This window comes from Peromyscus leucopus, chromosome 1 (genome assembly GCF_004664715.2).
Source record: "Peromyscus leucopus breed LL Stock chromosome 1, UCI_PerLeu_2.1, whole genome shotgun sequence".
NCBI classification, from domain to species: domain Eukaryota; kingdom Metazoa; phylum Chordata; class Mammalia; order Rodentia; family Cricetidae; genus Peromyscus; species Peromyscus leucopus.
This window is the reverse complement of record NC_051063.1, coordinates 20,361,597-20,388,624: the sequence shown is the minus strand read 5'-3', so window position 1 is coordinate 20,388,624 and position 27,028 is coordinate 20,361,597. Positions and strand designations below refer to the sequence as shown.

Genomic DNA, 27,028 nt, shown 5'->3' with positions numbered 1-27,028 from the left:
CCATGGAACAGAAAGAGGTAGAGGAAAGGGTTCGATCAGCCCCAGCCTCCTACCATGTGTGTCTGTGTGCTCAAGGCTGCTTATCCACGCTGGACTGCACTGATACTCATTTGGTTGGGTATTCACCTACCAGATGGTCTGTTGTAGCTAACAAGGGCTGGCTGCTGCTGCTGTGGCTGCGCCTGCGCCTGCTGCTGAGGCTGCTGGGGCTGCTGCTGTTGTTGCTGAGGCTGCTGTTGCTGTTGCTGCTGCTGTTGTTGCTGCTGCTGCTGCTGCTGCTGCATGCCAGGCAAGGTCCTTTTTCCCTGGACTGCAAGCTGCAGCGTTTCAGGGAGGGGCTGGCCCCTGGCCAACATTTTGTAAGCTAAAATCTGAGCTCGAAGCTGATGCAACTGGACAGGACTGAAAGGTGAGGGACCTCTGTTAGGCTGGTTCATGGCCTGCAGATCTCCTGGGATGAGTGGCCCTGGCTGGCTCGGTGGCATCTGGGGTGGAGTTGGGCCTCCTCCAGATAAAGGGCTGGAGACGTGCTCTGGGGCTCCCAAAGGAGAGGGATGTGGTGACATATAACCTAAAATAAAACACAAGATCACAGGCTGTAGTAGATGACCCTGAGAGAGAGAGGGGTAGTCTTGAATTCTCTAATAATTTACTAGTGCAACACTACATGATAGAAATTTAAGGTATAGATAAGTTAACAATTGCATACATCTTAGAAGTTTAATCTATAATATAGCTTATCTGTAATTTAAAATTACCAATAAGCACATTAAAAAAGGTCAAAGAAACAGGTAAAGGTAATTGTATAACAGTTTATTTAACACCCACAGGATTAACACTTCAAAAAGAGCGATTTTGTATTCTTTTTTCATAATAGGTCTTTGACATTAGGCATCTCATGCTCACAGAACATCTCCATTTCTCTAGCCACATTCCAGATGATCAATAGCCACTTGTTCCCTAGAAGGCAAACTGTTCATGGTGGCCGTACACCTGCAGGAACCGCAATGAAGGGCAGTATTCGACATCAGAGGTGGCTCCAAGCTACTCAACAAAACATGAAGAGGTCTAAAGTGGCTCAGTGCCGAATAAACAGTGTCTTATGAAGAAATCAAATATTATTTGGTTGATTATCATGCAAGCTGTGACTAACAGGCAATTACTGAAGGCTGAGGGCCGCAGTTACTGTGCCAGGATTATACACAGCATCTCAAACTGAGTTTGTCCAGAAACAGGCTGAGCCAGAGACCGAATGCAGGTAATTTATATGGGAGGTGCAGGGCCACTTCGAGGAGTATGGAGAGGTGATATATGGGAGGGAAGGTAGCCAATAAAAAATGCATTACCAAGCCAGCTGTTGGAGCAGGCCTTGAAGATTAATCCACTGCTGAAGCTTTGGGATACAAGATAAATAAACTACCTACAATTATTCCAGGGAAGGAGTGAAGAGGCCAGGGTATTTCAACTCCTACAGTATCAGTCACTGGTTAACTCACTAGTTATCACTAATGCTCTGGGGGTCATCTGTGTTCAGAGGACTAGTCCACTGTAGGTAAGGCCAGTGTCACCAGGCAGAGGTGAATCAAGATGATGATGCCAGCCGATGGACACCAGGCAGGTGTAACCACAGAAATGACAGAGGGTCGGAAGCACACAGGGGAGCGCATATACTGCTGTATCAACCTTCAGCACAGCACTTTGAAGGCAAATACTGTCACCTCAGTCTAAGGTAAGGCTGCGGAGAGTGTGCCTCAATGTCACACAAGTAAATCTTCACAGCTCAGGTTTTAAAGCAAGCCTGTCTGGTTCTGATGCATACATTCAAATAATCTAATGTACATCTTGTTATGTCAAAATGAGTCAAGTATTTAAAGTCTCAACAACCTCATCAAGGCTTAGGCTATCACACACAAAAGGAGGCCACCAATTTGGGTTTTAAAATACCAAATTGAGGAAATAATATTTTTCTTAAGGAAGAAAAATTAAAACGGCCCAGAAATGTCAAGGGAGTTATTTCAGAAGGTGACCTGCATAGCTGGGCTAAACAATACCCACACCACATGACTGAGAGTTGTGGGAGGGGATTCAGGACGGAGAAAGGAGCCAAGCGGCCACTGTAATTCAACAGCTGCCTTAAGCGCAAACAAAGTACCAATTTTAATAAAGTGAAAGGAATCCCCAGGCAGAACAGGACAAACATAGACGAAGAGGCTTGATCCTTCAATGAATGTGTGCATTTGGCAGTTACCATAAAGGTCACCACAGGCCCGGTTACGAGATAAGGGCTCTGTGTGGGAAACCATGTCCATCTGAATAAAAGAGGTGCACAGCCACAAAGGTCCACAGGTGGGTGACCCTCACACACCACTGCCATGCTGAATCTCAGAGAAAACAAAGGACACACTTACTTTTATGTGTGGTTTTGCCATTTGGAGAGTGAATAAATTTAACAATATCCCCCGATAAGAATTGGTGTTCTTCTATTGGTTGCTAAGAAGTGGGATACCATGTGGGGAACTCCTACCATGGAGGAAGACTACTAGGTCTCAAAACCCAAATCCCTACTTCATGAGGGGGCATACATCACCAGGACTGGGTTCTAGTTAGCTGTCTATGTAAGTGAGCCACGGAAACCTCCCTGAAGCCAGCCTGTTAGATTAGCAGAAATATTCCAACAATGAATAGGGTATCAGTAAGATTCTTAACTTTTGCTATTAATATCTTTCCTTGTTAAGGACTCTGACATTTACCCCTTAAAGGTAAGCTGGTATAAAATGGTTTGTTCACTACACACCTTTCTTGCCAACTCTGAACTGGCTACAAGAAGGAAAACTTCTTTACCACAGAAACTTACATTCTCACAGTAGGAAGGTATGACACAGGGTAAGGATGAGTCTTCTGCTGCCCACCTGGTCTTGCTTGTCTCCTAAGTTGTCAAGTGTAAGTTCATCCACAAGTCACAGAAGGCCTGACACAATGGACTAAGACACTGGACAAACCCATATAAACTCAACTGTAGAATGCAGCTTATCAAACCACTCTTTTAAACTATGAATAAGGCTTTGCTATGAAGTTGAGCCAAGAGCAAGATGATGTCACAAAGATGAGACAACTGCAGTGAACAGAAAATAAGACAAAAGAACCTGCAACCGACAGTTTGTATCTAAAATGTACTCCAAAGGTCTACATGTTGGACACAGGTTTGGGCCTCAGCTTGGTACAACTGGTGAGTAGTAGAGCTTTAAAGAGGTGGTGTCTACTGGAAGGAAGCAAAGTAATCAAGGGTGTGCTACTGACTGGGAGAGTAGGACCCTGATTCCTTCCTGTCTCTCTGTGTCTTTGCTTCTGGGGTGCTATAAGGTAAGCAGGCCTGCTCTACCCCCTTGATCTTTTTATAATGTGTTTTGCCATCTCAGGCCTAAGTTCACAGAGTCAAGGTGGACTGAAATATTTGTAATTGAACCAAAAAAAACTTTCTGTCCTTCTAAGTGGATTGCCTGGACTATTTTGTAACAATGATGCAAAGCCAACTAACTAACACTGGCCACTGAAAAGTTACAGGAAAGTTTTAATAAGTTTGACAAGAAGAACCTGACAGAATACAATTCATATTGCAGGATCAACCCATACAGGAAGACATTTTACCTCACATTTGATCAAAAGAAACTGGGGGTGGAAAGAAATTATTTCCCAGGATTTACAAAGATGTTAATAGAATCATTCTGTCACTGTGACATTAAAAATGTGACAGTGGCTCAGCTACAGAGAGGATTTTTTTTTCTACACAAGTAGCATCCCATAAAACCTGAGGAGACACAGAATCTAAACGATGCATTGGTATAACATATTTTGGTAATTATCCTTAGTTGAGAAAACAGAGGGAAGAAATTGCCTCCGAGTGAATATGCATTTGCGTGAAGACGACACTGTGGATGCAGATGTCACTCTTTTAGAAGTTTGATTTGATTTACTCATCCAAAAGTGTCACAAAAATGGCAGTTTTCCTTCACTAGACTTCAAGAGTTACTATATCTTCAGTTTCACCTTGCCTTAGAGAGAAGCAATCAGCTCTCTCTCTTCTATTAATAATCTCAAGCTTTTTAAATACCAACTTTATATGTATTTTATATATATATGTAAATATGTACACACATATACATGTATGCTCGCTCGCCTATAAAGGCCTTCTCAAGCCACTGTGCTAAAAATAAACAATGTTATCACTGGGACCATCAGGTACACAATTAAGTATTTACTGAGGGAAATGGTTTTGCATTCTAACCAATAGCCTAAAGTCACTTAGTATGGACTGAGCTGGTTAAGGCTGACAGCCTTCTGATCAACGCTGGACCTCTCTACATCTGTGTGTTTAGAAAGAAGTTTCCACTTCTTTGGGGACTTTTAAGATGCACACTATTACCAACTTTGTGGGAGCCCGTTCTCGGGGTTCCTTGTAGCTTTACCCAGCAGGTCTGCATAGAGGATGATTAAGACCAGGGGCCTGAGTGCAGGTGTCTGAGATGGTCTGCACTTGGCTGTGCTGGGGGAGGAGGTCATTTGCTCCACCCCTTGGCGTCTCTATAAAAACCCTGGGGCAGAGACAGTCGGGGGCCTGTTGGAATAAGTTCCAAGCCCTCTCGAGGCTATCCTTTATTTTCTATCTGTTTATCTCCGCAAGATTCTCTGCAATAAATCCTTCTATCTAATATTTCCTGCTGCTCACACTCAAGAAAACTCTGGGAAGCTATGGGGTTGGTGGGTAAACGCCCCACACAACTTGAAATTTTTTTTTAGATCATTACTTAGAATAGAAATGCATTATACCAATACTGCTTTATTTAAACATACACACACACACACATACACACATACACACACACACACACACACACACACCTTGAAATAATTTACTCCCCAGTCTACAGTACACTTTCCTATTGTATTAATTACATGCTAGTTCTGACTCCACTGACTGAATGTCCTCCCAATAACTGATGTAATTTATATAAAAACTGAGATCTACTTAACAGTGTTAGTTGATCAGTGTATCATTTGTTTCTGTGTCTAATAGAGCAGTTTACTGAGTGTGCGTAGAGTCATGTCCTGGCTCTCCCACCAAGCATTGGAGATGCAGAGATAAATAAGATACTCTTAAGGTGAGAAGGGGAGCCACACTATCAGAGAATTTTTAGGAGAAATAAATGTGACACTGTTCTCAATTATGACATTCAGGTGTCTTCTTCATTCAGGAGCTTTCACACGGTATCACTTCTAGATGTGGAACAACGCCAGGAGCTTTAGGAGTCAACTGCATGTAATCCTTCCATACCTTCCAGGTGCTAAAACTGAGGTCTCATTATGACTGTGAGCACACGTGGCCCCTTAGAATTTAAACGATGAACCTAGAAGTATCGCCACAATTCATTCTCAGTAGTTCTGGGTCCAACTTCTCCTTCCTGTCCTTCAAAAGGCCTCAACCCTTCACATCATTTTTCTATAAGGTTAAGATTTCATGAGTCATCTTGCCTGCCAACAAGATTGACATCAGACCCCGGGATGGTCAAGACTGCAGATAATAACATAGGGATACCCTGATGTCAGCCTCCATGACCGCTTACTTCTATTTCAGAAAGAAAACATCTGTGAATGTATTTCTCTAAATCTTCACAGCCAATTCTTTCCATGGTGGGTCTGACTGTAAATAAATGGAGGAAAACCCAAATACTTAATTACAGGGCCGTATGTATGACACAAAGCACAGGTGTCCCAGAAGAATACCCACATACTGGTGTCATCTGGCACTGGATTACCGCATGGCCCGCATGTGTAAAAATGACCAAGTGATGATTCTGAAATCAGGCTACAGTGTACTTTAACGTCTCTGAAGTGTCTTCATAGCCCTTCCATAGAGAAGGAAGGAGACATGACATGAAGGACAGGAAGGAGAAGAGAAAGTCACATATTGATTACCTATGGTTGGAGGTTGAATTGTGAGTGCTGCTCCCCACAAAGAAATATACATTGACATCCTATCCTCTGAACCTGTGAATGCCACCTCATCTGGAAACAGGGTCAATGCAGATGACACCAAATTAAGATGGAGTTATACTAGATTAGGGACCATCTTGACCCAAATATCAAAGAGGAAGAGCTGAATACAGGGACAGATGGTGAAAATGCCTTGTGGTGATGAAAGGTGGAGACTGGAGTGTTTCCTGTGTAAGTCTAGGGATGCCGAGGTTCACTGGCAATCCGAAGGAGCAGGGGAGGAGTCTTCTCTGAAATCTTAAGAGACGTGAGACAAGGTGTCTCTCCTGACACCTTGGTCATGAACTTTTAGCCCTTAGATCTATGAGAGGATAGATATATTTGGGGCCACTAGGTTCAGTTACTTGCTGCCACAAGCCTAGGAGTCCACTGAGTCACTGGACAGGAATGGGAGGTGGGGTGGTCTCGCTGACAGAAAACATCACCTTTGACCCAGTGTGTAAGTGTCAACTCAAGGGACACAGGGTTTTAGGTCATCTTACTTTTACATCTATGCTGTTGTTGACAGACAGATCTAGATTTTTTTTTTCTTGCCCTTATCAATTACTAGCTATGTATACTCAGAGAAATAAGGAATTTCCTAAACTTTAGCTCCCCCAATTACGAGTTGAGAGTGACATCATTTGCCTTACAAGATCACAATAAAGACTCTCAATAAATGACATGAAGCTCCATAGAGTGTACTCAGATGCATTGTGTTGATAAAATTACTAGGACTTTAGAAATAAAATTACCCAGATGAATAATAATTTTTTGTTGGATGAAGAGGGTGGCAGATTTCTCCAGAGAAAGAAAGCTAACTGGATTTAACCATCTTTAGACACATAGCTTAAAGCCATAATTAAATTACCACCAGGAAAGACTGAAATAGTATGGTCTGAAGACAAAATCCAGTGTGCAGAGGACACAAACCTTGGCTGTGCTGATCCATCGGGCTCTGGGGAGGGCCCATTCCCGGGTGTGGTGGGCGCATGCTGGTGCCCTTCATGGATCCACAGTGGACGTCGTCTACAATCCCCTTGTCATGTATCACGTCCATGGGCTGAAACACATAAAGGGCATCCGTTAGACACCTCTTTAAGGTAGGGTATTTCTAACAAGACTAGCAAAAGATACCTCCAGTCTTTAATGACATGACACAACCATTTACTATCTATTCTATAGTCTTATATTTATATACTTCATAGATAAAAATAATAGTAAGAAAGATTATACCAATAGGATCAGCAAAACCATCTCTAAGTCAAAAAAACAAGGCTTTAAAAACTGTTGAATTTCATTCTTTGGCCAATGTTACAATCTGTTTTTAACCTGCCAATTAAAAAAATAATAATAAAGTACCATTCACAGGGTAGACAAATATTACTCTCTCATACCTCTGTAAATAGTCTTGAAACCTGCTACATACTGAACTTATCCTGGAGTCCAAGTGAAGGCTACATGAAATGGCTGAGGTGACCTATTTTTCTGGTAATTTTCTTCACTGGATGAATGAACTAAGGAAAGTTAAAAAGTTGAACCAGAAGGTTCCATGGCAGTTGGGAAGGAGAAGAACATACGGGGCCAAGAAGCAAAGGGGGGTGAGTACTGAAAAGGAGGGTGTGAAAGCAGGGGGTGGGGGGGATACGCTGCAGAGGGAGGAAACGGGAGAGGCTGAAGGCACAAGCTGGAAATGAGTCCCAAGCACAGGGGCTGGACATGGGACCTGAGGCCCAGAGCAGGAGAGACAGACAATACAGCGCTATTGAACTGATGTTAATCCAATCCAGAATCAGGCAATGGAGCATGTGTTTGGAAAAGGAAAAGTCTATTCTTCCCCCAAACTGTAATAGCAATTTTCAAAACAGCCTGGAAGGAACATTTCCAAGAGTTTATAAAAACCAAATGACTTCAAGCAAAAAAGTATGAGTGTTTGCAGTTTTGAAGAAAAGAAAGTTAATTTCTGCAGAGTCAAAAGCACGCACTTGAAAAGAGGGAAATTTTTACCATAAAGAGGATGTTCAGAAGAAAAATGGGAAGAATCTGGTATAAAGAGTGTCACTGAGTCTGGTAAGTAGTAATAATAGAGAGGAAATCAAAGCCATGCAGCAGATGTATTTAGGCCACTTGTTTACTTATTTTCAGTGATGTTGAAAAGCGAAAAGCTGAAGCTCGGAGGGAGATGGAGGAGGAAGACAAGGAACCCAGCCGCCTGAAAAAAAAAAAATGAAGAAAGTGACGGCATCTGGCCAGCAGGTGTGCGCTCCCTGAGTTCACCCAGGTCCTCTGGCAGAGAGCTAGCTGAGGGGCTGCAAGGGAGGGAGAGCCGGATGGCAAGATCTGCAAGGCTCAAAAGGGAAAGCTGCCAAGCTCACGGGCAAGACAAACACACCACAAAAAGGAGTGCCCAGGAGTGTAGAAAATCTGAGACAAAAGCCATGGGCCAGAAGAGATGACAACCAATAAAACTGCCCCATAGCAAAGCAGGGCAGGACCAACCCTCATTCACACACTTAATTTTTAAAAGCTTCGATCCCAAAGGTTAACTAAACATGTACTCCACATTTTCCCTTCATTTGGAAGGTGGTAAGGCCTTTACCCTCAGGTCATCCCAAGGTTCTGTAACACACGGACAGAGTCTACAAGGGCAGGGCAGATCTAGAGTATATCCCAAAGTTAACACAGTATGAGTTGATTGAATGACTTCAGTTCGTCAAGATGTCACCCCATAATATGCTAGGGGAAATAAGAGGCTTTAGTTCTGTAGATATTTGACAAGACAAACATGGATTATTTTTTTTTTTAAGTAGGGTAGCCAGGCATGACAACACAGACTTGTAATCCCAGCAGGCCAGAGATGGGAGGAGAACGGGAGTTCAAGGCCATTCTGGGTTACATAGTGATGTCAAGGCCACCACGAGTTACATGAGACTCTATTACAAACCAACAACGAAAAGAGGGGTATGCAAACTTGGGGATACTACAGAAATACATTATTAAATTAAAAGAGGATGTTTTAGAGTAATAAATAGAGGCAGTATGGTTCTGTGATTAGAAAAAAACCCACACCTGTCTATGCATACCAGTGCTGATACTGTACCTTAACCAAATATGGAAAAAGTAAGGTGTGGAATGCACATACACCTGTTTCCTTGGGTAATTAGCTCATTTATCTTGGTACTGTTCCACTTTTCACAATAAGCACATACTACTTTTCTGATCTGGAAATCATCAAATAACTTTTTTTTTTTTAAAGCAGACCTTCCCTTTGGGGTTCTAACACCCTACACCTTGAAAATGACCTGAAGCCCTATAAAGTGAGGGAAGATCCACCCCTTTCCCTGAAGATGCTTTTGTTTCAAGTAAGTGTCTTCTAGCACTTGTCTACTGTGATGGATAACTTTGTGTGTCACCTCGACTAGGCCACAGGTCTCCAGATACGTGGTAAGCAATATGTCTGGGTGTGTCTTTGAGGGGTTTCCAGATGAGGATAGCATTTGAATGTCAACTGAAGCAAGCAGAATACCCTGGCCTGGGGAGCAGGCATCATCCCAAATTCACACAGAGCCTGAAGACAGCAAAAGCTGAAGGTCAGGAGCAGGTCTGTTTTCTCCTGACCTAGGCTGCTAGTTGCTCTCCAGACCTTCCACTAGAGCTTACAGGATTCACTTTTCTGATTCCTACTGGCTCCTCTGGGTCGCCAGCCTGCTGACTGCAAACTGTGTGACTTCTCCAGAGGCCAACTCCTCAGGATAAATCTCTCATACCGCCACTTGTTCTGTTTCTCCAGAGGACCCGGATGTATGTGCTGCATGGACGAGGGGCAGCCCCACCCGTGATATCATCCACATGAGTTTAAAGCCTGCACTTGTCTCATGAGGCAAGACCTTCAGGTAATATATGATGCTCTTATTGGTTTTCTTTGCTTTGCTAACCTTGAAAGTAAATAGTCAAAGAGGAACTTTCTTTCTCAAAAAGGCTGTCTTTAGCATCTCCTCGAAGGGCTCAATGCCAAAAGGTACTAATGTGACCATCCTCACAGCAAATATCTCATAAAGAAAGGATCGCTAGGAACTATAATAGAAATGAACAAGCAGATCTTCTGAACGAGAATAAGGCTGCTTCACAGAGACGGAGAATTCCCAAGATCCCCCACTGCAGCTCACTCGCCATACTGGAGACTGAACTGAGACTCTGGAGCCAATCTGAGCTATCTACTTATCTCAAGAAACCAATCAAGGAAAAATTCCCTAGAAAATATTTAATTTTAATAAAGTCTTTTGAAAGTATACTTTCTAAAGTTTTATTTGTGTATGTGTGTGTCTACGCACACACGAATCATGCATGCCCCACGTGAGGGTGCCTGAGGAGTCCAGAAAAGGAGGCCAGGTCATTGGAGCTGCAGTTACAGGTGAGTGTGAGCTGCCCAATGTCAGTACTGCAAGAACAGCAAGCAATCTTAACCACCGTTACATCTCTCCAGGCCCTGAAATATCTTTCCAAAAAGACTTTGACCTTTTACTCTGAAAGATCTCGCCTTATCAAATAAATTTCAAGATTTTTAGGGAAGAACAATTTTCAATATATTGATTGATGGATGATTAAGTTATATGAGAGATGGAGGGGGAGTCTTATTTACTAATGTACTTACTCACCAAGACAAAATACCTTTAACCCACTAATCCCCAAATTTGCTCACATCATATGGTACACCTTCGTATTAAAAAAAAAAAAATACATCTTTATTACTGGGCTATCTGTAACGGTGAAAATACAGCAAAGGCAGTGTGTTTTACATTAGTTTGGAGAGGGTTGTTTTTGCTTCTTAAGACAGACTCTCCTTACATAGTCCAGGTTGGCCTCTTGCTTCAATCTCCCAAGTACTGGGATTACAGGAATGTTTTTAATAACATGCAAATTAACAGATTTCTAGCTAGATCCTCATGTTAACAACAGGAGAAAGCAGGAAGAGTCATCAGGAATGCTACCCAGCCATGCCTAGAAAGACACATGAAGTGGGAGAGAGCTCACACAACCTTACCTTGTGCATCTGATGCATGCCTTCCTGGGGGAAGTCTGCAGAGCCCATTGTTGACATAGGATGGGAGACACTGGGGGGTCCAGGACTGGGTCCCATCATGCTGTGAACGGAACCTGGGGATGGTCCTGGTCCTGGACTAGGCCCCAGAATTGGTCCAGGCGAGGGTCCAGGCCCTGGTGAGGGCCCAGGATGGGGCATTGCAGCTGGGTCTGTGGGTGTGGACATCTACTTCTCCTGGCTCTGCCAGTCAGCAGAGTGACACTAAGCTGGAGAGGGAGGTAGAAAAAAAAAAGAAAGGAATGTTTTAAACACGATGTTAAGATCAAATACAACAGTTGTTAGAATTTGATGGTGCCATTTCTATAACTAACATCAAACAGAATTACCCTGTCTCCCAGATGTTTGAATGAATGTGATATATATCCCTGGGCCCCAGTCTTTATGAAGACCACTTGTTTTAAAAAACACATACTCAAGTGATTCCCCAGGAACATAAATCATCCAGGATACAGAGAGACTCGGTGGAGCAACTGAAATGTAACCCATAAGCAGAATCTAAACAAGTCTGAAATTTATGACTAAACACAACAGACACTCTCCATTATAGACTGGCTTAGACACCTTAGAAGTCATTAAGCACAAACCCCACCCACCCCCCAACCCCCAAATCACTGGAATAGAAAATCCTTTACAAATAAGTACCCAGCCAAGACTCATTTTCATAAGCAACAGGCAATAAAAACTTCACAAAGAATTCTAGACGTCTAAAGGGGATTGGGGGGGGGGGGAGATACAAGTTCATCAATTGATAATAAAAAGAGAAGTCCCAATTACAGAAAAAGAAGAAGGCAAGCCGGGTGGTGGTGGCGTGCCTTTCACACCAACACTTGGGAGGCAGAGGCAGGCTGGTCTCTGTGAGTTTGAGGCCAGCCTGGTCTACAGAGTGAGTTCCAGGACAGCCAGGGCTACACAGAGAAACCCTGTCTTGAAGAAAAAAAAAAAACAAAGAAAAGAAAAAAAAAAGAGAAAAGAAAAAGAAGGAAGAAGCTATGGGGATCATACAAGCACAGGTTCAAACACACTCAGACGAAATTACTGGGTAAGTTCTTGATGCTTCTTGGAGTCAGATAACACAAACACAGTACATGCCAAAACATAAACAACAAACGCCAAACTACCAGTCTGAATGCCACCACATCTACTGGACCGGAAGTAATCAAAATGGACAAAGACAACTTAGCCTCCTCCCAGACAAGTCACAGAACCCCAACCACTTGGAGTGTTAAGGCTCATATGGTTTGTGCTAGGCCCCTGATAAGGACGCCAGAGGGTAGCTGCCTGTGTTTAGGGATGGACATTCTGTTTCTCCAGACTTAACTGAGCACTACTCTGTCACCCAGTCGCCAACCCTTCCTGCCATTCCCTGACTAGGAAATGACTGAGTCACTGCACCTTGGATAACGAACGAGTCAAAATGAGTAAATCAGTTTTCCAAATTCCCATAGAGATCAACAATCCTAGCAACACAGCTGATGCCACTATAATAATCCTTGTTCCATGTTCAGGAGTTGTCCAGCAGGCACACAGGGACAGGAGGGAAATATTTTTGTTGTCAACCTCACAGAACACAGAATGGCATCCACCCACCCCTCCAAGTGACTCCTTTACCTACCATGTAATGGCAGGGGTATAATTAGACTAGCAGCCTAGTCATCCAGAACAGAGCTCCTTCACAGTGAAGAGGGAGGTGAAGAAAAGTATAAAAGGCCACATCAGCTCCATTCCTGTTCACTTACTGAATCTCCAGACAGCAAGGCCCACGAAGGCAGAGCCTTGCTCTTCGATCCTGCATCCCCAGCACCTTCAATCTGTATGCATTGCCGGCTCAGAAAATACCTGATAATAGTCGGGCATGGCAGTTCACGCACACACACACAAGCACTTGGGATACCGAGGATGGACCACTGAGAAATCTAGGCCAGCCTGGGCTACAGAGCAAGACCGAATCACAACACGAACACAAACAAAAACTGGGTGAATAAACAGCAAGCAAAATGTCAAGGGCAAGTAGATTCAATTAATTTCCTAAAACAAAACTAAAGAATAACCAGCATTGGAGGTATGTAAATAAAGAAATTTTTAAAGGGTAGGCAAAAACATAAGCCACTCTGGTGAACAAATTGAAGTTAAAATGAGAACTCACAATGTAAGTACTTCCTCAAACAGAGAAGGGTCTGGGGTGAATTATAACCTTAAATACCCTAAGAGCCAAGTGTTATTTATTTTTTGTGATTAACAAAGCAGGTGGAAATAACTTCTGTGTTTGCCTTCCACCTACCTCTCACACAAACACAAACATGTTCGGTCAGCATTTTAAACTTAGGAAGCTGACGTCAATTCACGGGCATTACAAGTTATAATGTTCTGCCATGTATATCAACAAACTGATACACCCCTTCATTTTTTAGTGAATTAAAGGAAATTACTTAGTTCCTGTTAGGGTTTGTTGTGAAGCCGGCTTCAGTAGGTATTTTGGTAATATAGCACAAGTGTGAACACTGAAGACACAAACTCTCAGGTTAGCCTGATAGTCCTACCGCTTCTGTTTTACACTTTTAATATGTATAAATCCACGACTGCATCCTGCACGGATTAGTGCTTTCATTTGGAATTTCTGAGATGTTGTAAAACACACAACTCCAAACAAATACTCCTCTTTTTTACGGAAACTAAAACTTCCCTATGAGGAAAAGTATATTTGGATGGAAATGGGAGGCTTTGGAGCACATTAAGTGGAATGTTAATATAGGAACATGTTACATGTAAACTACATAATAAGAGATTCCGCAGACTCATGGAGGTAATGAGCATATAGGCCTAAGAGAAGCAGCATAGTTTAACCCTGGGTCATGTGACTAAGGGATGGTAAAGATCTAGACTCTCAGAACTCAAAGGTGATGATGGCTAACCTCAACTAGGAATCCAGAGATCTGATTTCTGTCTTAAGTCTGTACCCTGGAGCACTGGAAAGGTCCTTTGCTCGATGGGGTCCCTTGGCTCTCTCTAGGCTTAGGATGGGAATATCTCAAGTGACCTCCCTATCTATCTATCTATGACTTTGCATCTACCATCGTCCAGAGGAACTCAAAGTCCTCATCTGATCCTGTGCTTGACAGAGCTCCTGAATGGGCTTCTATGCTAAAACCAGGATTGTCCTAGGCTTATTCTTCTTCTACATTTCTGCTGGCAACTCTAGTCTTTAGTTCAAATGCACGACGGCACCATCTTCTATTATTATAAAGACACTTAGGTCTCCAAATTCCAGAGGCACAAATCTCAAGGCAGAGAGCATGTTATCACCGAGTCAGCAACGGGGGCTTCAAGGCTAGCCTGGCCAACTCCTCTTCCCCCTTGTGTCCATTCAAATCCTTGCCCCTTTCATCCTTCTTCAAAGCACTAGATAGTGGAGATAAGGGGCGGGGGAGGGGGGGCTGGGCTAGGAGCACAGTGGAAGAGGAGCAGAGCTCAGTCCGGGTGACAGTTTGACCAAGTCATGAAACCCACAGTCTATTTCCATTTTCTGTTGGGGACAGGGTTTTTTGCATTGTCTCAGAAGGGAACAACGATGTGGCTAATACACCGAAGGGAATATTCCTGAAGGAGAGCACAGCTGCCGCCCATACACAGGCTGTGCAGCCCCCCTCCCCTCCCTGCCGCGTTACCCTCTGCCTCAGACTAGGGCTCCCTCAGGGCCAGGCCACTGTGTTCTTGGCAAGAATTCTTCAGCTGTACACCCTGTCTCCTTCACCCAGACATTCTTGACTTTACAGTTGGGGGAGTGTGTCCTTTTAAAAGTAAAAGGCCATGGCTGTACTTCCCCCTACTCCAAATCCCACAGCCATCAACCCAAGTCTCCCCCTCTTCCTAGCCCTCTCCTGGTGAAAGGCTGGGCACCTCCATCTGCACAGTAAAAGGAGTTCAACTTCACTGTGACAACCCAGATGAAACTGAAGACTCCAGTGGAATTGCAATCCAGGAAATTCCAAGGACCTCCACGTGGGTAGTAGGATTTAAGCACACCTAATGTGCTTCAAAATCATTCCGATCCCTTGAATTAAGAAGACAGGGTGTCAGGCTCCCGTCAAAAAGGTGAAGGCCGGAAGGCCGGAAAGAAGAGCCTGGCTCGTCCAAGGTCACATGGGTCACGGGAGCAAAACTTCTCATAGAACTTTGACTTTATCCTTTGACTCTGCGTGCACTGACCAAGCAGAGCATCTACCAGGGCAAGCCTATCACCACCCAATTAAGGCTAGTTGAGCCCTCTACTTTCCTGCGGAGTTTAGGGAGTGGAGAAAGCCGCAAGGGAGCGGAGTCCTGAGTGAACGTGTGTTGTTCACAAAGGCATGGCCATGTCAAGTACCCCATAGTTTGGGGCTCAGAGGGATGCCAAAGTCTCTCGAGGGGAGCCTGGTGCAAATGATGACTATGCAGAAGACGTTCACCAGAGCTTTCTCTCCCCGACCCCAGATGCTTCTAGCCTCCAGATTGCCTCCCTTCAGAGACTGTTTCTACTGAGCTTAAGTAAACCTGTCTCCTTAATCCAGCTGGGTACCATAAACCCTGCTTCCTTGTTTATCTGTATGTAATAACCCCACCTCGTGGTCCACTGTATTCAACAGCACTGCCTCTCTGTTCAGTTCTATACACTAGACATGCTAACTGTCCTGGATGCCAGGGTTTCTCCAGAAGAGAACCCAGTCCACTCCATCCCAGCCTACTATCTATGCGTTGTTTCCCATCTCTTCATCCCCTTTGCTGCCCCAGTTGGGTCCAAAATCCCTGGGAGCTGAACAAGGATATGCCTCCTGAGCTCCTCTGCCCAGCACGACAACTATCACCTCCATCTTCTCTTTACTGCTTTGGAGACAAACAAAAGGGACGACGGGGATTCCTAAGGACACAACCAGGAGACGATCCACCGGCCAATCCCCGATCTTGACCACACTGATTTCGGGATTGCATGCCTCGGCTTGATCCTGGCAGCTCTGAAATGTGTTCCGCTGCTGGGCCAGACAGGAGGAGAACAGGAGACAAAGAAAACGATGGAAACAATGGCGCAGGTGTTTTGCAACAGTTAAGATTTGGCTGGGACAATATATTTATTTATCAAGGGATGAAGTATAGAGAAGCCAAGCCCTAAAGAGATTCCGAGTTGGAAACATCATTACCCAAAAGTGTTATGAGACTTAGCCCAACACCCAAGGATCCATTTTTATGTATTTACTCTCAATGTTACTGAGTGCCTCAGGCAGAGGGCAGTTACAGGGGGGCAGTAGGGACGGGGACGGACACACACACCCCTAATAGGACACTTAGGCATAAAAGGCAACAAGAGAAAAAGGCGGAAGATCATCCAAAACTAGTATGGGTCCAGCTAACTACCTCCAAGGCAACGGGGGGGGGGGCCCCCCGCGGGGGATGACACCCAAGGAGGAGGAAAAGACTCAGGGAAGGGTTAGTGGAGATACAAACACAAAAAATAAATAAAACCTTCTAGAAACTAGAAACTAGAAGAGTCGGGGAGTACTCACTAACTTGGACAACACCCCCTAAACTGCCCTTCACCAGAGCTCCTAAAGAAGCTTGGAGACAGCCCAAGACTCCAGCCAATCTTTCCCACAGCTCACTTTACAGGAAGACTTTGAGGTCCAGGCTAAAGGTGGACCATCATAAATAAGAACTTAGTCCCAAGTCTAAGAATAACTCAGCCTTTGCCAGCATTCTGGCTGTTACAGGAGAGCGATAAGGCTTGGGAGATAAGATAAAGGACCTTTTGTGTCTGTCTGTTGATTCAGAAGTCTCTGGTCAGAAGGGCTGCTTGGCTTTTTTTCTACATAGCCTTCTCTCTAGAAGAAGTGAACTCCTTCACACCGGGTAGCCACTTGCCTAGAATCAGACAGAGCACACCAGTTTGGTATGTGAGGAATACCTAGGACGTAACAGGCAATAAGTCTACCAGGAGCCTCTTGCTCAGAAGCCAAGGTGGTCTGCCCCATAGTTACACATCCTGGAGGCCCATTCTGCCGCTTGGCCTGAGAAGTGCAACTGTAAACAGTTCCCAATATAATTTGGGATGGTGATACCAATCATTGTATGCCTAAAGCTAATGTAAGTTGTTCCACCCAAACCCTAGAAAAGCATTGAAAACACATTCTCATGGTTATTCATGTTGGCTTGCCATTCATTTCAAAGGCATATATGTTTTAAGAAGTGCTTGGATGAGAACTTTTCTGTTCACTGGGCTTCTGTGAACTTTCTTTCATCTTTCAATCAGGGAAAACAAATTTAGGACATGTCTGAGCTGCTGCCCTGCCTTTAAATAAACTGCCTTGGGACCGTCCTTGTCCAGAGTTAGACCTGGCAAAGGCTGGGAGGAAGCTCGGTGCACAGAGAAAATAACAACAAACTGTGCTGGACTCATTAGTGGCTCGCCCCCCCACACACACACACACACAAACACCCCACTACTACCACCACCCCACCACCCATCCTCCCTCACTCTCGTGGGCTCTGGCACTGCCTGGGCCGGATCCTGGCTTCACCTTTTCACCTCCACAGATCCTGAGTTATCGCCCCACAGTAGTCCTCCACCTATGATGTACGCTATATATACCACACTAGTGAGGACCGACGTTTCCACACAGTAAAAAAAAAAAAAAAAAATGTCTTATAAAGGGTGTTTATCAGGCAATCCAAAATGTAAGAGGCCCCTTCAATACAGAAACAACACACCTCTCTAATCTGGGACTACTCACAGAACAGAACCAAGCAAAGGCTAACTCACTCCTAAAATCCATGTGAGCACATACTGCTAGGCTGTTGGCCATAAAAAAGAAACCAGCCAGTCAAACCATCAAACACTAGCTTCAAAGTGGGCATCCTGAAGGGTAACAAACCACTCCAGCATGTTGTGTACACGCCTGTCCTTTCCAGACGTGTAAAGGCTCTTTCCCGAAGCGATCTCATCTTAGAATGCTGATAACAATCAATGGTTGCCGCTTCATTTTCTGTTAAGACAATTTCGTCTATACCCTGAAAATAATTTTTTTTTTGAAAGTATGAAATGCATGCCTTAAAATCTGGCTGGCAGGCTCACTTTTACCTAGGAGCAAAACTCAACATGTAGGCTTACATGCAGAGTGAGCCGGGGTGATACATGTGATGGAAAGCCTGGTGGCACTGGGGATTAAACCTGGAAAAATGTGCCTAACGTGGACATATTAGGCAACCCCTCTACCACTCAAGTACAGCCCTAGCCCAGCTGATCTTTAATATGCCCAACATTCCCTGGCTGACACAGTCACAATCAGAATTCAACAATGAACCCTTCCAGCTCACTGCAGTAAAAATTGACAGTTGCCATTTATGAGTCTGTCATCAACAGGTCCACTGAACCTCTTTGGGTTTCAAGCTCCTTACCTACCTCAGATGCACACTGGAAAGCCGGCATCAAGCTTAGTTTTGGAGGACCTAAATAAAATATAAGGTGTGCAGACACCTTGTGAGCTTATCCATAGACAGATGCTCATTACTGTCAGGATCCCTATAAGATCTTCCATCCTCACCGTGAACTTGAATATACAAGTTACCAGATGAGTCTAAAATGTAACTGTGTTCATGAATCAGCACCCTTGGCTCAAACTTTCTGAGAGAGGCTGGCTGGAGAGATGACTTAATGGTTAAGAGCACCGGCTGCTCTTCCTGAAGATCGATTCCTAGCACCCACAGGGTGGCTCATGACTGTTTGCAACTTCTGACCTCTGTGAGTACTAGGCATGCGCACAGTCCACAGACATACATGCAGAGAAAACACATATGCATAAAACAAATAATATGTAGATATTTAATTCTGAGACATATATTTAAGCCTTCAACATATATTGGGTAAAAGATTTATACTCTAGCCTATACATCATGGCTTTATCTTGTTGGAGACCTCTGGCCCAGGCAAACAGGTCAAACAGGTACAGTGGTCTTCCCAAGGCTTGTGCAAGCTTAGTCCCTGTGACCTTAGGCTTTCTTCTGATCTCAGGTGACCTGCATCCACCACCCCCATCTCTGCTCTGTTCTTCCACAACCCTAACCCTTCTCTAAGATTTTATCTGTCGTCCCATGAAGTCAAGAGAGCTGGTCCTGGTCTCCGTCTGTCACAGAGCTCAGCAGGTCACTTGCTTCTCCTGTGTGTAGATGCTCAGGTACATTCTGGAAAACACATCACTTCTTACTGACCACTGGTTTGTTTTTGTTTTTGTTTTTAACAGAATTTCGGACTTTGCTTAATGGCATTTCAGAACAGAACGGCAAACCACAGAATAGCTGCAAATATTTGCCAAGCTATTATGTGTCCAGTTGTTAAAAAGCCTGGGGGCAGGGGAAGCTTTCCTCCCAGACATTCAATTTCCATAGGGATGGCTCATCTCCCAGTGGGATGGCAGAAACTGCAGTATATATACCACATCCAGCAGGTAAAGAAACGTACAAGCATCCCAAACAAGAAAAGCCCAACAAGAATGCAGATCCACAGAGAACCACCTCAGGTAACCTGAGTGCCAACACACTACAGTTCTTCACAGTTAGCTTTCTCTCTCTCTCTCTCTCTCTCTCTCTCTCTCTCTCTCTCTCTCTCTCTCTCTCTCTCCCTCGCTCCCTTCTTTCTTTTCCATAATTTTAACTCCCTAATGCAAAATCCATTTTTTAGAAAGAAGAGGGGATTATAATTACAACTTAAAGGCCTTTAAACTATGTTCTATTTCAGCCTCAACTTCTGGGGATTCCATCCATCGGTTACAAATCTCAGACCATACTTAGATTAAATACTTTTTTTTTTTTAAGTTTCTAATACAGTAGTATTTGCACAAATGTAGATCATATCCTGGTATAAGACTGTCGCTTAACCCCATAAAAATGCAGTATTCTTGATGCTTTAAATCGTCCAGAATTATAGCCTGAATATACCTGTCAGAATGTCCCACTGGCCTCATAGAACCAGTAAAATACCACAACTCATACCAAGTTTCCCAGAAGTCCAGAAATAAATCGTGGGCTAGGGATGCTGCTCAGTTGGTAGAGTATTTGCCTAGCATACACAAAGTCCTGGGATCCATCCTTAGCAGAGAGTGTGGTGATACACAGCTGCAATTCCAGCAGTTCGGATATCGGAACAGGAAGACTGACAGATTTTTTTAAAAAAAAAAATCAAAATCTGTATCCCTATCCAATTCATCATTCTAGATGATCATGTGAGATAATGTGAATTAATGGGGTGTTTCTAGTCAATGTTCAAAACATTCACCATTTAGCTACTGTACTTCATTAGATCCCTTATATGTTTTGCTGAGGTATAACTATTCAAGTATTTAAACAGTATGTAAAAAAAAAAAAAAAAAAAAAAAAAAAACTTAGTACTTGAAAGTGCTGCTATGTCCTGAACACTTTCAAGGAAAGGTGCTAAACTAATGTGGACAAACAATAAAGTTATAATGAAACAGTAACAAAGGCATAAAGTCTTTCAAGCCCTGGTTGCAAGGCCCCATTTAACTTAGTGATAAATATGCTCTTTCATAATAAATATATGATAAGGCAAATAAATATGTTATTTCATAAACTCTGGCAGGGCCTAGTGCTAGACTCCTATGTTCTCTGGAAAACACAAAGTCACAACTTTCTGTATAGAAAAATAACAAACAAATATCTGCAACTTCCTAAACACTATACCAAATAAATTACCGGCAGGCATCTGTATTTTCTATTCCTGACTACTATGCAGTGACTCATAACTTTATTAGCTGGCTAGATAGTAAAAGTTCCACACACACACAAAAAATTTTTCCCAAAGATGACAGGGGAAAAAAAAATCAAAAGTAACCTCCAAATATGGCTTTTTACGAGGGGCCTTTCATCATTTGTTCATTAGAAATTACCACAGGAGGGAACTGTGACCCTCAGTTTTCTGAGACCACTCATGCCAAGGGACACACTGTCCACATCCCACATCATCTTAAGTAGAAACAGTATGAATCAAAACTTCTGGTGGTTCAGGCTGGCTGGCACTCCTTCACAATGCTGAGCCGAGCCGGGGAAATGGTCCTCAGCATGGTGCCTGAGATAAGTCAGTCCTCCTGGCAACATGTCAAAATGTCATAAATAGTGATTTATTATTTCTCTAGAGTAGCAAAAAGCTGCTGACCTAGGAGGGTTTGACAAAGGCCTTGTTTACAAAGGAAGACTTCTAAGGGACAGAGAAAGCTGGAAACACTGGAGGACAGCGCCACTTTCATAATTTATGAAACTTCTCTGTTTACAGTCCTCCCCCAAAACACAATGAGCCTTTAAAATGAAACGTCAAAATATTACAGTATTACAGAGTATCACAGCCACCTTCCAGAAGAGAAAGTGGAGCTTTTACCCCCACCCCCACCCCACCCTGTGGCTTATTTTAAACTTAATCAAAAAAATAGAGCTTTAAATAATTACCTGCAAAGGGCTTACTGTCTAGGTGTATTGTGTCAGGAGCACTTACAAGAAAGAACTCAAGCACTAACTGTGCAAGAAGCACACTTTTATTTCGGTCAATTCTAAGCCTCAGGTGTTGGCCAGAGCACTTTTCAAGAAACTTGATGAGAAATGCTAAAAAAAAAAAAAAAAAAAAAAAAAAAAACTTTACAAAAGAACAAAAGGAAAGATCTAAGACTGCTTTGAACAGGCTCTGTGGTGAATGTTTTCTGTGAGACACCACAGTGCAGCCAGAGCCAAAGCTGGGCTCTGAGTGATACAAGAAGTCCTGAGAGAAAGGCTGCATGGGGGGACCAGTTCCCTCCCTGCCAAAGGTTCTGACACTCCCAATGCTAACTCATTTAAAAACATTCTCTACCAATATAGCCACACTTTTCAAAGTCCCAAACAAAAAGTAGATGGACCTCCTCCACTCCGTGGATTATTTACCCCCTCAATCTACTTTAATAATTACCTTATAAACATAAGGATGTCTCTAAATCTCCTTTTTATCAGTAGTAAACATTTGAGGTAAAAGGGAGCTTTTTACATTCTTAAGGGTTTTTTTTTATTAAAAAAAATTCTTAGTGTATATTAACTGTATAAAATAATGGGTTTCAGTACGGCATTTTCATACATGTTTATAGTTGTACTTTAACCCAATTACCATCTCTTATCCTTGGTCCCAAGTTCTCCGCCCCCCAGCCCCCTTTTGGGTGCCCCCTCCTTTACTATCCAAAGGCAGTATTTTAAAAACAAGTCAGCAAGCCTAGAGGAATAAAAGGGCAATTAGATTCAGAAAAGACAAAGTGTGTCTCTATTTGCATAATAATGCCACCTAAGAATCAACCCAGCCACACCCCCTAACCCTTCACCAGCTCCTACTTAGAAGTAGTCCGGAGGCCTGACAAGTTCCTAGTGGGTATCAACTTCAGGTGAGGCCTCACAAGCTGGAGGAAAATGCTGGTGCAAACACTGGAATGTGCATTTGTAAGTATGTGCACACATAACATCAAACCTGTCTTTTATATTGAAAAGAAGAGTTCCCGCTGTCTTCTGAGTCCTGGGTGGTTTAGACAGGAATTCTGTGCTACTCAACCCCAAGCAACTCTCAAACCAACTTAGGTGTTCCCACAAGCAAGGCATACAAACCAAGTGAAAAGAAGTTTGAAAATTAACTGAAACCTTAAACATTACCACACGGCGCAATAAACAAACGTGTGTCCTTAACGTCTTCCTTATGCTCCATTGTTATGCATACAAAGGAATACGTGCCACCGTGATGACTAGGAAGGACGCAGTGATGACACCTCTACAAAACGTACCTAACTCGGGTCACTCTGCTTTTTCAAAAGCACCAACCTCCCTCCACTGCACTGGGGAGGAGGGGAAAAAAGGACACAGCCTGGCAAAACTCCCCAAAAGTTATATAAACAAAGGAGGGAGAAGCCCAGTGTGGGCTTCGCACCCATGTGCTACTAAAATTACATAACACCCGGTGCAGACACTGAATGAGGAATGATTCTGCACTACACCCCCGCTCTCCCCACTCCTACACCTTCCTCCTTCGCTTTAAGCACCCCAATGCCCCGCGCGAGAGAGTGGACCGCTTGGGATGTTTCTTTTCCTAATGGAGTAAATCCTTGGAGAGTTGGAGGCACGTTTAGGCCCGAAGTTTGAACGTGCAACAGCCGCAGAGCTCAGAGACTCTCTCCGGACCTGGAGCAGAGAGGACGGACAACGACAGCCACCCGCGAGGCCTCCTTCTCCCCCGCGCGGTGCCTCCCGCTGCAAAGTTTTCCCTGCGATCGATTGCCTGCCTGACTTTGCAAGGAAGGAGAGCCAGAGACCGGAGGGGGCCCTGCGGAGAAAGACCTAGAAAGCTCGGCGGGCGGTGGCGGCGACCGGAGGAGCAGGCTCCTTACCTGGGCTACAGGGAATGGCCCGGGGCTCGGGCTGGCGGCGCCTGGGGCGGGGAGGGAGCGCGGGGGGGGGGGTGTGCACCACGGCTTAGGCCGGTGCCCGCGGCTCTGCCCCCGCCGCCTCCTCTTCCTCCCTCGCGCGCGTCATGTCACGGCGATCAAACATGTCTGTGCGCTTCGCCGCGGTGACTTCCTGATTCTCCGCCGCTCGCGCGCGCCACGCACTCGCCCTCGCCGCCGCCGCCGCACGCACCGCCACCGCCTCCCGCCCTCTCGCCGCCAGACCCCGCCGGGTCTACGTCCGGCTCCCGGGAGGGCTCGGGCGGGAGGCGCAGCCCGCGCAGCTCGCCATGCACTGGTCCCTAGCGCACTGCACGCTCGCTCCAGCCCGCCGCCCCCTCCTGCCCCTCCACCCGACTTGTGGCCCTGCCAAACTTTTTTTTTTTTCCGGGTTGATTGGTGTCCAACTTCCCTCCGCCCCCATCCCCCAGGCAGCCCGGCCAGCCCCGCGCTCACCACCATCCGTAGCGAACAGCAACCCGGATAAAAATAATAATGTAATCCAGGCGGCGGGGGCGAACGCAAACACCCGCACTCGGCGATCTCCCGCGGGTACCGGAAACCGGCGCAAGCGCCCGGACCGGAGCGCGGGTGTCTCCTGGAGTCCGCACCGCTGCGCCCCGCCCGGCGCGGTGTCACTGCATCCAGGCTGCGCGGCCTGGTGCGGGGCAGCGGGGGGCACTGTGATGGTGTGAGCTTGGTGGCTGGAGGGCGCCCAGGGGCTGGCGCGCTGGACCGGTGATTTGGGGAAGTGCATCGCGCGACACCTTTGCAGATGGCGTGGCCCTGTTTTGCAACGCCAACGGGAGGGGAGGTGGCCCAGCACTAGAGGGAAGGCAGGGGGAGCGGTGAACTAGGTTGGGATGGGAATAAAGCAACTCGAAAGCAGGGAGCGAAAAGGAAGGGGTGAGTGTCATCGCTGGGAGGAGGCTCCCACCGGCTCTCCCCGCCTCTCTCCTTCGCCACCCCCCCCCCATCCCCTCCCCACTGCAGCCCTTTCCCTTCCCGGGCGAAAGCCACGGCCGCTACCCGGGTGCGCGCGGGTCCTGTTGTGACAGTCAGGCAGAGAGGATTATCCGGATCATGGCCTCCCCAGCCCTCAGCCGCCGCGGCTCTCCCGGGTCCCTGTGCGCCCCTGACATCCAGACCATCCCGGGCGCCCCACAGCCGCGGCTTCCGCAGCGCAAGCCAAGGAAAGACACCAAGCAAAAGAAAACAAACCCAGAGAGGGGGTAGGGCAGGCTAGCGGAGCCCTGCGGGCACCTCGGACCTCTTTCCTTGGGGCTTCCTTCCACCCCCAGCAATGGGACCCGGGTTGGACTACCGGAACTTCAATACCCCAGCCCGCGCTGCCTCCAGGTACCAGACAGGGAGGTCCGCGGCGCCACGGCCACAGCCCCCGGGCAACCCCTTCGCCTGAAGGCCTGTCACTAGTCAACATCCCCTTCCCTAGCCCGAGGGGACCTGAGGAGTGGAGGTAACACCTCCGAGTCCGCAGGCACCGACTCCGCGGTAGTGGCCGCCGCCTGCTCAGTGTGCTAGCCCGGACTACTCCCGCCGCCAAGGTCTGCTCGCGTCCCCGCAGCCGGAGCCCTTTAAACAAGTCTCTGGGAGGCGAGTAGCAGCCGTGTTGGTTGGCGCCCTGCCGCCAGCCCGGGCTCTTCGCCCTCCTTTCTCGTTTCCTTCCAACTCTAATGGGAAGGATGGCTCGGGGTGAATTGTCGCTTTTCCTTCCATTCTCCCCCTTCCACTCCCCCCAGACTCTCTCCTCCTGCCACCAGCCCTCCCACCTCTGCTTTTAAGGGGATGGGGGATGCAACCTGGCCGAGAGTGTGTTGCAACCCCAAGTTGGCAGCTCATCGCTGTCAGCCGGCCCGGGGTCAAGGCTATGGCTTGTTGGGATTTCTTCCCCTTGCCCCCTTGAAGTAGTAATTATTACTGTTGTTATTATTAGAATGGCGAGGTTCGGCTGAAACTTTCTGATTTCTTCTATCGCCGCCCGGGAGCTGTCGTTAGAGCATTCCACCTGAGGCCCGCGAGGAAGAGGCGGGCTTTTTTGTTGTTGTAGCGGTTGGCCCGCCTGTTTGTTTTGGTCTTCGAGCATGCACAATAAATAATGATTAGGATAAGGATGCATAATCCGGGGCGAAGGCGGCGCGATGCCGGAGGGGTTCGGCTGCAACTGCAGCCGGGAGGCCGGAGCCGGAGAGAGAAGAGAAAGGAGTTGTAAGTTATATTTACCTTGCTCGCGAGCAGTGTGCTGGCTGAATCTTCCCTCTCTGAGTCACCCAGAGTACAGAAACAGAGGGAGCGAGGACTAGATTATGAATATGACTTCATTGATGACAGCCGTCCCCTCCTCTTCCTAAACTCGGGCTCCGCCCCGCGTCCCACCCTCGCTGCCTCCACGGGCGCCGGAAGACGCGCCGCAGTTGGCCCCGCGCGCCGCTCCTCCCTGCCCGGCCCGGCGCGGGTTGGCGGGACGCTCCTGTCACTCGCCCTGCTCAGCGACTCCGGGCTTGCGGGGGGAGCAGGGGGCGGTGTGCAAGAATGTGGATCGAGACAGCTCTACTGTATGCGTGGATCCGTGTGTGTCTGCGAGGCGCCGGCTCTCCGCTGTGTTTGTGCCTGGAGCAGAGAAACTGCGCAGGACACACAGCCAGCCCGCAGCCCTGCAGGACTCGGGCGCCGCGTGTCCCTCGGCTGGCAGTAATCTTCCGAGCTCCTCAGGGGAGTCTAGGGGAGCCCCCCGAAGCGAAGGGGAGGACAGCCGTAGTAATAGAGCGTAGTAGTTCGGGGGAATGTGGAGACCGTGCTGGAATTTAAGTGTGCCTGCGCCTGCCAGCTCGAGCCTGCAGAGAGAAAGGGAGGGGACGGCGGGGGCAGGGCTCCGAGTGGCCCCAAAGCTGTTTGTGGCACAGTGCTGGCCATGGAAAAAAAAATGGGCATTATCATACTAACTGAAACTTTTTCGACCCCTCCTCCCCCCAAAGCTGTCATAAATCCGCGTTCTTCCCACCCACCCCCAACCCCCAGTGAAAAGGGAGGCGCACAAAGAACGAGCCTGCCAAATCTGTCTCATCTCTAAAGGACTACAAGCTTCCAAATGCCAGCGACGAGAAACAGCTGAGAGGCTGGACGCCTAGTAAATAAATAAACCCAAATAAAGCCGCCTAACCCCTCTGTTTACTTCTGAAAAGCACGAAGCACTCTCACCTCCCCTCACCTGTCATCTTTGAGTAAAATATACACAAAAATATGGGGGAGGGGACAGCCCCGTGGGGGTGGGGCGGGAGAGTCAGGGGGCAGCTGAACCATGGGATCTGCTTTTGATTTAAAAAGGGAAATAAATCTCATTCTCTACAGACCGGAGTCTACTCTCTCTTGTACCCCACATTTAAGACCAATTAAGGATACAAACTGCAAT

The 27,028-nt window shown here is 46.2% G+C and overlaps 1 protein-coding gene and 1 long non-coding RNA gene across 11 annotated transcripts in view; one reads left to right on the top strand and one right to left on the bottom strand.

Annotated features, from left to right (window-relative positions):
* Positions 1-25,970, bottom strand: part of Smarca2 (SWI/SNF related, matrix associated, actin dependent regulator of chromatin, subfamily a, member 2) — a 171,474-nt gene extending 145,504 nt beyond the window's left edge. For 2 of the 9 annotated variants that reach the window (XM_037205442.1, XM_037205454.1), the window contains exons 1-4: positions 25,843-25,969; positions 11,069-11,334; positions 6,961-7,090; positions 131-571 (exon numbers count right to left, since the gene is read on the bottom strand). In XM_037205442.1, coding sequence (XP_037061337.1) covers positions 131-571; positions 6,961-7,090; positions 11,069-11,293 — 796 coding nt within the window. In that variant the 5' untranslated portion in view covers positions 11,294-11,334; positions 25,843-25,969. Of the gene's footprint in view, positions 1-130; positions 572-6,960; positions 7,091-7,424; positions 7,513-11,068; positions 11,335-23,544; positions 23,767-24,057; positions 24,145-24,630; positions 24,795-25,842 lie in introns of those variants that run through there. The other 7 variants (XM_028894209.2, XM_028894246.2, XR_005091453.1 and 4 more) reach the window with 6 other exon arrangements.
* On the top strand, positions 8,202-10,318 carry LOC119087916. 2 transcript variants are annotated; one of them, XR_005091459.1, is made up of 3 exons: positions 8,202-8,283; positions 9,287-9,389; positions 9,818-10,318. It is a non-coding gene; the product is annotated as an uncharacterized LOC119087916 (long non-coding RNA). The 2 variants fall into 2 exon arrangements; XR_005091457.1 differs by having other exon boundaries at positions 9,287-10,318.
* Positions 25,971-27,028: the final 1,058 nt, after the last annotated feature.